We start from the raw sequence: 10,883 nt of genomic DNA on the forward strand, positions 1-10,883 counted from the left end.
CAATGTGTTATATAAACTATTAGAAGTGAATTAATTTTTTTTGATAACAATATTAGCAGAAACATTTGTTTATATATAACGCCACTGTGGATAATGTTATACGAAAGTATATATAAAATATAAATAGTTTCAATATAAAACGTTACACACACATAACATTTTAATAAGGTATAAATTTCAATACTTCAAGAATGAACACATTTTGTTCATATTTAACATTAAATTTAATGATCAAACTAGTTCAAAACATCAAACATACCTTGTGAATGTATGCACTAGAATGAAACGCATATTATAATAAAAAGCGATAAGTGCGCTTGCGTGATCATCTATCGAGTTTCTCTATGCGAATGTTTTTCCATGGGATATAAACACCTGTTAAATTTCTTTCAATGTAATTAAATCGATCGTATAATCATGTTTTTCTTATAAAACTGTGATGAATTCTAAATATTTTTTTAATCTCGCGACATTATTGCATTTCGCTTTGCATACTGGCATATTAAGCAACTGAAGTTACAATTTACTAAAAGAGAAAAATTGTAATATTTTCAAACGATTTTTACTTTAATAGAACGGAAAAAGAGAATAGGCAATTTCTTATTTTTCACGGTCAAATGTACTTCAGTTTACAAAGATGATTTGCCTTGAGACGAAACACTTCAGGCTCAATAGATTTCTTTTGCTCGCGATTGGTTTATGGCCTCACCAGAGATCGAAACTTGCTCAAATTCAATTTATCGTACTTTTTACTATTTTAACAACTTTTATTGTATTTCAGGTGGTATTAAGTCATTATTCATAAGAAATAATATTTAACAGACTAGAATTCGAAATTTATTAATCACGCTAAGGAATTATTCTTTTAATATGAAATTTTCATTAGAATTACTTATTTGCAGTTTACAACGTTTTTAACTTTAAAATGCACTGCAGATCTCATTATCAATGTTCTGTCTTCCGCATTTTTCTTTATTTGCTATGCGATTAAATATCATTCGTTTTGGATTAACACTCATACTGTAAGTCAAATATTTATTATACAGTTTCCAGATGAATATTCATTGAGGAATTAATTATAAAATGTAACATTTATTTAATATTTTATACGAAAACTGCATAAAGTAATATTGATGTAATAGATGAGAGTTTCACTAGAACAGCTTCAGCATGTTTGTAACGAAATAAAAAATAAAAACGAAATTGCTATTATAGAAAAATATGGCCATATAGGAAAACATCAAACGAGAATAATTACGAGTAAGAGTAATAGTATATATGTGCTTACATTTTAATGAATTATTAATAATAAAATTATTATAATATTATTATAACAATAAAAAATTTATAAAGCTTAAATAAATTTTACTTAAATAAATTCTTGATACTTATATATCATTTAATTCTAATTTAATGATAGTATTTGCCGCATGTAGCATATCTATTTATCTCTTCCTGCCAATCTGGCCTCGCTTATTTGATGTAATTCTGGCTATAAACAATTCCCAATCACGCTCTGCAGCGATTTATATTGCAACAGAATACTTTGTTGATCGAGAAAACTTTTCCTACTTAATTCTTTTGCATACAAACGCAGCTTTCTGTATAGGAGCAACTGCAATGGTAGCAACAGGCACGATGCTGATTGCGTACCTCAAACATATTTGTGGAATGTTTAGCATTGCAAGGTAGAATTCAGTATAATCATTTGTTATAAGTGAAATCTATTGTTTATTTTCAATCAGATTTAAAAAAATTAAGAACTTACAGAAAAAAATATGTGTTCATATAGTTTCCGTATTAAGAAGGCATTGAAAATTAATATGCAACAAGATGTTAATGAAGAAAAAATGATTATAATTTATAAAGGAATAATATGTGCGATAGATATTCATCGCAAAGCTACAGAGTCAGTACATAATTCTACAATATCTGTATAAAGCAATCTACTAATTTTTGTTTTATTTCTGAAGGTTTTCTCAAGTCTTTATAAAGAGTTTTGAAGGATCTTTCTTCTGTTTAATAGCGGCTGGTATGGTTTGCTTAACCAGCACTCTTGTTCAAGTAAGTTTTATTTTTTGTTATTAAACGTATCTTTTCATGAAAGATACAATTTTCTAGACATTATAAGAGTAAATAAAGAATTTAATTAGAACAGAATTTTAATTAGAACAGTTATGGAAAAATAATTTTCATTAAAAATAAATTCGTTCGAAAACTCATGATTATTTCGTTCATCTTTTTTTTATAATCGTAAGATATGTGCATTATTCGCGTATATGTATGTCACAAAAATAATACAGTTTTCTAATATGCACAACCAGTAAAGAAAATAATTTATTATGTAATGCATTCTATGCATTATTTTCTTAAAGAATTATAGAAAAATTACAAAATTTTTTGCTTATTAAAAAGTTAAAATATACGTATAACAAATGTTTTATATTTTTTAGATCATATCATATAATAGTACAGAGCAACTTTTATTACAACTTGTATGCATAAGTATCCTGTATATATACATGTTTTTGTCCAATTATATTGCACAAGATATTACAGATCACAATGAATACGTATTTGCTACAGTGTAAGAGACATTTGCGGCGTACGTTCATACTTAAGTAATTGTTTTAAAAATTCTTGTAACAAAATGCAGAGTTAACAAAAGTATTCAAAAATAATACTACAGGGTGCGTCACCAAAATCCGGACGAATTTCAATTTAAAGTTTCCACTATATTGTCCTTCTGCCGGAGGTTATTGTTGGCGTCCAAGAGAGCCTTCTAATAAACAGTCATTTTCAAAATGGGTGTGATATTAAAACCAAGTGAGGAGTATAATCGAAGAGCCGCGATCATCGAAGGCCTTCATGCTGGGCGTTCAGCAACGGAAATTATTCGGTTCTTTAGATATTTGAGATCGACCGTTTATGATATTGTGGCAAAATATACGGCTTTAGAACAAACGAACATTCCAGTATGTCAACGAGAAAGGATTACTCGAAAGAACACATCGCGAAGATCCCAGCCGTTGAAAAAGCTCAAGCTGATTTTTGACTCAGGTGACTCAGGGTAATCGTTGCCAAAATTGGCATCGATTGTTGGTGTAAGCGAACCAATGCGTCGAATTGCCAAGGAGCACTTTCGATACAAATCATACACATTAAAGATACATCAGATTCTCTCTGCCAGAGCAAGCCGAGTTGTTTGCAATCTGTTATTGTGTTCTTGCAAAAACGAAGCATCGGGACGAATTAGATTCTTTTCTAACGAATGAGTTTTTACTGTTGATGTCGAAATCCGGAAGAATGACCAATGATCCTCGCCTACAACACCGAGGATGTCTCTGTTGTTGCTCGAACAAAATTTCCGGTCAATGTTCACGTGCTGGGTGTTGTATCTAGTGAGAATGATGTTATGTCATCAAATTTCAACAAAAAAAAGGAAACTGTCACAAAAAAGTGTATTTGCACGTTCTGATGGATATAGTGAAACCGTGGATGGAAACTGTAACATCCGGAAGGCCATATGTATATTTTAGCAGAACAGTGCACTGGCTCATTTGATTCAAAATTGGCTCTCACACAACGTCGATGTGTTTGGTCCAAGAAATTCTGGTCTCCCAATAGAACAGTTTTAAATCCCTTGGACTATTGTACGTATGCAGCGTGAAAGTCACAAACAAGTCTCGCCATCCCAATGTGACGTAATTAAAGACCGCTATGTAGGCATTCATCGGCATGGATAACGCTACATTAAAGCGTGCGAACGAGAATAGAAGTCATCATTCAAATAATGGGGGATATATCGAATAACTGTGTCTAGGGATATATACATTGTAATTACAATGATTGCCCTATAAGGATTCCCCGAGTGCCAAGTAAAAAGATTTTTTGTATATTTATAATATTTAATTTTTTGTATACTTATAATATTTAATTTTTCCTTAAAAACGTTTTGTTTAAAGAAACTGTTCAATGTGTCCGGATTTTGGTGATACACATCCTGTATTCTTGACCGAACATACTGTAATAATTTATATTATAACAAATTTTTTATTTATTCATGTTAGGTTTTCAATCAATTTATCATTATTTTGTAGATATAATGTTGAATGGTATGTGGCTCCGTTACACATACAGAAAATGATGTTATTTCTACTGCAAAAGGGTACAAAGGCTTTTCATTTGATCCTCGGTGGAATATTCATTGCCTCAATGGAAAGTGCTGCTACGGTAAGAGACATATATAAAGCTTTTGTTCCCCGCGAATATTATTGTTTAAAAATAATAACATTCACAATCGTTCAACATTTTGACTACTTTAGAATTATTTAGATAATCAATTAAAGTAGTCCTATTAAAATAAGTTGAGACTGAAATGTAAATTAGGTAAGCTAAAAAATAGAATAAAGAACAGAGAAAACTGTTAAATTGGTATTATATATCCATTTGGTGTGTTGCATTCTAGAATATTATACAATAAGTCAACTTTCCTTATTTGAAAATATATTGATGGATTAATCCAAAACAATGGATTTTTTTTAAATTAAATGTCGCTTGCAAACTTAGAAACTTACGTGGAACCGTGCTTCGCGTGAAAAGTTGTAAAATCTCTGAAAAGGAGATTTTAATATTAACAAACGTTATCGCTGTAAAAATGTTAGTAAAATGTATGCACATTTAGTGTAGAGCATGTAGATCATGAAGATGTGACTGCAGCACGTGTTTTCATCGCAATATTTCGCAGCTGTGATAGATTTTCTAACTTCGATATAATGGTTAACTTCTACTTAATATCTCATTTTGCATGGCCAGCACTTTTTTCTGTCAGATCTTTTTATTTTATACAAAACCTAAAATCAAGTGAGCTAATTTTGAAATTCTTTCTTCGCGACCAATGCTAATCAACGATACCTAACAATGCTTACGAGCCACGAGGAGATTATGAGAGCTCGCATCGCTTATGAAAATTGTACCTGTACAATATAAAGACCAATGATAAATACGATTTATCTAACTCTATTTTTACAAATTTACCAATAGCAACATAACTTACAATTATTTAGCTAATTTTTTTTTGCTATACACGAATAGAATTTAAACATCAATTATCATACTGTAGTATACTAAGATTCAATTACTAGCTTAAACTGATAATACTTTAAGTAAATTGCACAAAGCCTTAGATCAGACACCGAATAAAATCAATTTTGAATGTCACTCGCAAATAGACGGCTCAAAGAAACAAAACAAACATGACAGTTCTTAAGCCATATTACAAACGTTACATCAGTATCACTATCCTTAAAAAAAATGTTTAGAAAATACAATGGAGGTACGATTTAATCATCGACACGAACATCCAACTCAATAATCCTATATTGTCATTCCATTATTTTAACAGACATTCTTCACACAACTTCAATATAGCTTCATACAGAATGAAACAAAAGAAGATATTTTCATTACAGTTGATGGGTACTTCAATATCTTATTTCACTGTTCTCTATTCTACAAGTGCGAAATAATAATTGCAAGATAATTAAGATAGGTATGTATAAAAGTGAAAAAAATATGAGAAAATAAGAGAGGAGGAGAAGAAAAGGAAGAAATATAAATCTAATTTGATGAAAATCGTTTAACCTTTGGTTTTAGATGTCGTTTCTTGTAAGTATCGTTTCGATTCGACAAAAGTAAAAATTATTATTTAGATAAAAAATCAACATTTTATAAAATATTTGTATAAAAATATAGAATTTAAAACTGATATTATATTAATAAGTCACAACATTAAAATATATGTCTTAGAAGGGGTTGTATCGCATCTGCGAAGTCTATTATCGATTCCCTAAAAAGAAGTATGTATTTCTTTATGGAAAATAAATATCTGTTGCGAGCATTATTGCTATAATCAAATCGACCGCTTAACCATATGTCTTTTCCAGATAAGTGAATTACCATAATGTGTTTTTTTTATCCGACAATAATATTTCCTTCTGCATTGCATTTAATTAAAATAAGCAATTCAGCTTAAAATTTACATAAAAAAGTATTTTATTTCAAGCATGTTTATATTTTTAACTATAATTAAATAATTCAGTGACTCGCATAATAAACAAAATATTAAGTTATAATTTGTAGTAATTTGAATAATGCAACCAAATCTATCAGAAAGGACAATAGATTTTTCATATTACTGTAACCTTTTAATTATAACAATTCAATGTTAGTATCATTGAAGATATAATATTACAATAACATATTATATATAATAAAAATTTTAAAAACATTTAATTTGAAATCATATAAATTTTTAATTTTATATCTAATTAATTTATTGTATCATTAATTTATTGTATATATTTAGAAAAAGCTGATAATGTTCAAGAATTTTCTCACTAAATGAAAGAAACATTAATTTTAATATAATACGATATATAAAATTATTTTTTATAATTTACAATATTTATGACTCTAAAAATCAGATTTACTTAACATTTTCTTTTTGTATTACAATATTATTATATTATTTATAATCAAATACAATTCGTTTGTATTAAAATTGAAATTGTACGAGAAAAATAATTATTTATATGTGTTACATATTGTACTATAATAAAAGGTCGCACAAAAAGTTCCTGGAATTAATTTGTAACACAAAATAACAATTAATTTTACAACACAGAAATAACTAATTTTACTTATATGTATATAAGATTTTTTTTTAAAGTAGTTCCCTTGAGTAGCATTACAAATTTACTAATATTTGAAAGCATTCCTAGAAATCTGATATTTTCTTATCACACTTGCAATAGATTTTCTCAATAAGAATCATTATTTTTTCATGTATGTTGAAACTTTTCGTCGAAATGTTTGTAAAATTTGAAGCACCAAACAACTTGATTTCTTTTGCACGGAAGCACCTGCACATCGATCAGATGTTAAGCAGTATCTTGCTAGATATAATGTCACTGCAGAACATCCGCCATATACATGTTTTCGCAACTTAGTATCGCTTTACTTTTTCGTGTTTCCGCTAAAGAAGTTTTGAAAGATTCTGTTGCGCGAATATGAAGTGACAGAAAAACCTGCTGAAAGACCTGTCGAATAATGATTTTCAAGAATATTTCCAAAAACTAACAAATATTGGCAAATGTATAGAGCTACTTAAGGGGATTACTTTGAATAAAATGTTGTGTAAATGAAACGGTTATTCACATTGTAAAATTAACCTTACACTATTAAAAATGTCATAAAATTTTATATACTTTGAATTACATAAATTAAATTCAAATTTATAATACTAAATTAAATTTAATATACCTACAATTGAAAAGTATATTTGTGTACATGTACATGAAATTTAATGTACTTTTCAGCGAGCGCGTGGCCCATCGAAAACAGGTGATAGTCAGAAGGTGCCAGAAAGATCTGATGCGTAAGTAAGCGGGATGGGCACTTCCCAGTTGAGTGTCTCCAAGTAGTTTTGGACTATTGTTGGCGTGTGCGATGGTGCGTTGTCGTGGAGGAAAATCAGCTTGTCATGTCTTTTCCAATAATGCAGCCTTTTTTCACGCAGAGCACGGTGCAATTTGATCAGTTGTTGGTAGCGGTGAGCATTAAAAGTTTCATCAGGTTTTAACAGCTCGTAGTAGATGACACCCTCCTGATCCCAATAAACGCACAGCATCGTCTTCTGTCCGAAGCGATTTGATTTTGAGGAAGATGATTGGGCGGGATCAACCCAAGATTTCTTGCGTTTAGGATTCTGAAAATAGATCCACTTTTCATCGCCTGTCACAATCCGTTGCAGGGACGACTTTCTTTTTTATCTGGCAAGCAGAATTTGGCATGTGTTTTGGCGTCGCTCCATCTGCCTATCGTTCAGTTCATGCGGCACCCATTTTCCGATCTTTTGAACCTTCTCCGTGACATGTAGCCGCATGGAAATGGCTGCTTGAGAAACACCCAATTGCTCGGCAAGCATTTTTTGTGATTGGGTATCGTCCTCGTCCAAAAGAGCCTGCAATTGATAGTCCTCAACCTTCCTGAACCGATTTTCACGCTTCTTGTCACTCAGGTCAAAATTGTCGTCAATGAACCGGCGAAACCAATCTCTGCACGTTGTTTCCGATAAAGCATTGTCGCCATAGGCCTCCACATTCGATGCGATTCGGCAGCCGATTTCTTCAAATTGAAACAGAAAAGCAAAGCTTCACGCATATGCTTTTTTTTTAGCAAAAAACTAGATATGATTACGAAAGAAAAAATGTATGTTGTTGTATGAAATTGCTGATGATGTGCACTGGTTAATGTTAACAGATATCAAACACATAAAAAAAAGTGTATTGTGTGCCCAAGGTAGCTTTGTACGCTCACTAATGCCACCTATGAGCAAACAGTGGATTTAAGCTTATACACCTGGTAAATTCACAAGTACATTTCTATGAAAAATGAACATCTGTGTAATTTTGTACAATAATAACGCTTAATTGCTAAAAATTCTTATTAAAAAAAATTTATTGAATTTCCCATGTTATTCAATGAATACAAAAAAATTTGTGTATTTGCAAACGGTCCAATCACGTTTGTGTTAATAGTTTGTGTTGAATTTTTTAACACATTCGAATGTTAATTTAGCATAATGTGATTAAGTTATTTAAAGATTTTTTGTGACATTGATATTCAACATTTTTTAGTGTCAAAATGACATAATTTATGAATAAGTGAACATGATAAGTAACATAAAAGTAATTCTCGTATGTTTTAAACATAAATTCTATGTCAAATAAATAAAATCCGTGTTAACTGAACATATCATAGATGTTAATTTTCTGACAAAAATATTCACAGTGTATTCAAACTGTCAATGTTATCTTTCTTTGTATTTACTCTTTTACATAATATTTCTGTTACTTTCTAACATATTCATCTTGTGTAAAATTTACTCAAAAATTTGAATGGATTGTTTGAGACATGCGATTTATGATAAATTCAAAACATTTTTTCAACTGTGTACTTTTGATGACAGAACTATTTTTCGCTATTTTAAATTATATTAGATAATTTTCAATTACATGCAATTTACAAGAAAATTGATGTTATAAGATAATCAATCAAACGGGAGAATATGCAAATTATCAATGATTTTAGCAATCAAGTTTCTTCCATTGTAGAATGAGGATCTGTATCCAGTCTAAATATTTTCATCATAATCAGATTCTCTTACTCTCTCTTGGCTTACGTTTATATTTTCGATCAAATCTCATTCGAATTCGGATAATCTTGTTCTTTGAATTCAGATAAGTTATGTTATTTTCCAGGTTAATATATTGTATATAATATGCTGGATTTCAAATTGTATTATGTATACATATATTTATTAGGAATCTGTGGGTACCGAATTTGAGGAAAAAATTTTTGATTCGGGACCCGAAACTATATTCGAACCCGATATTCAATTCGGGACAATATTTTTCTGACCGCTCCTAAATTTTTAAGTTTAGAAACGTTCCCATATATATCTGTTCGGTACCTCTGTGATTCACGATCTCTAATTATATCGCCTAATCGCATCTATGAAAAATCGATGAATCCACAAGATGTCTGATTGCTAAACGACGCATGCGTCACGCGTAATCGATTAAAAAAAATAATATCAGATCGTCTTGGCAACAAAACAAAACTGTTGTTTTCATTTTCTGCACGCGACTCGTCTCGTGGAAGGTCATCGCCGCGCTACCGCTAAGATCCTTTCCGCTGTAAATACATTCACCCGCGCTCGAGGCTTATTTTTAATAAAATCTGGAAAGCAGAGAAATTTGCATTTTCTCGACCGAGTGCCCTTGACATACCAATTCCGCGAGAAACGCTCGGACGGTGATCGCCTGGCCACGCCATTACGATTTTCGTGCGCTCAACAAGATCGCCAAAACAATATCATATAATTAAATACAAGAAATTTATAAATTTATAAAGAAAAAAATCAGTTCGTGAAAAATTTTATTTTAAATTGTAGTGTAGAAAGTATAACTTTTCGACAATTTCTGATATTAATCTTTTACTTCGTTATTACTTCGAATTTACATCATATGGCCACAACAATATTACCAAAAAAAATCGTTTGCTTGAGTTTCAAGAATAGCGAGATACTGTCTAGTTACTATCGCTTAATATCGAGAATCAAGTAACGTTATATCCACGTTACTTCCATCAATCAATTATATTGGATTAGATATTATATTTTCTGCAAAGTCTACGCCTTTATTTCTTTGTATGTAAACAATGCAAATAAATTTGCTCCTTTTTCCTCTTTGGAACATCTAGAGTCTCGTAAAAAAATTTGCTAATTTATATTTTGGTTTACTTATATAAAAAACAAAAATAAAAAGAATCATTTCAACAAATGTATTATTAAAAGCAAAATGTTAATTGTAACTTAAAGACATAATGAAATTTCTATGATATGCAAAAATATTAAAATTAATTTAACTTCTGCATGTATCTAAAAAAATCCACTATACATAATTAAAATTAACATTTTGATTTTAATAGTTTAATTATGTTCAGTCAATAGAGCAATTTGGCAAATGTACCATTACATCGTTGACATGTAATAAGTGATATATGATGATGCTGACAGTATCTAATAAATTTATTTCAAGTGATAAAATATTTCGCTTTAAATTGTTAACAGTTCCGATCTACGTCAATATTTTGCATTTCATAAGAGATTCAAAATAGATCTTCAAAAGAAATATTGCATTTTGTATATACACACACATACAAACACACACTCGAGCTCGCGCGCGCGCGCACTCATGCAGTCACACATATAGAAGTGTAATAAATAATATATAATATCATATGTATGTATATATATA

General features: G+C 30.1%; 1 protein-coding gene across 1 annotated transcript; it reads left to right on the plus strand.

Moving 5' to 3' along the window:
- Nucleotides 1-1,620: 1,620 nt before the first annotated feature.
- Nucleotides 1,621-5,528, plus strand: LOC108689618. The gene is made up of 6 exons (XM_018196476.1): nt 1,621-1,688; nt 1,793-1,909; nt 1,974-2,064; nt 2,454-2,587; nt 4,101-4,233; nt 5,472-5,528. Exons 1-6 carry the CDS (start codon nt 1,621-1,623, stop codon nt 5,526-5,528), a joined length of 600 nt encoding a protein of 199 aa, XP_018051965.1.
- Nucleotides 5,529-10,883: the final 5,355 nt, after the last annotated feature.

Source organism: Atta colombica, unplaced genomic scaffold, assembly GCF_001594045.1.
Source record: "Atta colombica isolate Treedump-2 unplaced genomic scaffold, Acol1.0 scaffold273, whole genome shotgun sequence".
In the NCBI taxonomy this organism is placed as follows: domain Eukaryota; kingdom Metazoa; phylum Arthropoda; class Insecta; order Hymenoptera; family Formicidae; genus Atta; species Atta colombica.

Coding starts and splice junctions, on each gene's coding strand:
- LOC108689618 (XM_018196476.1), top strand. CDS start 1,621: ATGGTAGCAACAGGCACGATGCTGATTGCGTACCTCAAACATATTTGT. Junction 1,910..1,973: donor ATTCATCGCAAAGCTACAGA/GTCAGTACATAA, acceptor TTATTTCTGAAG/GTTTTCTCAAGTCTTTATAA. Junction 2,588..4,100: donor GAATACGTATTTGCTACAGT/GTAAGAGACATT, acceptor ATTATTTTGTAG/ATATAATGTTGAATGGTATG.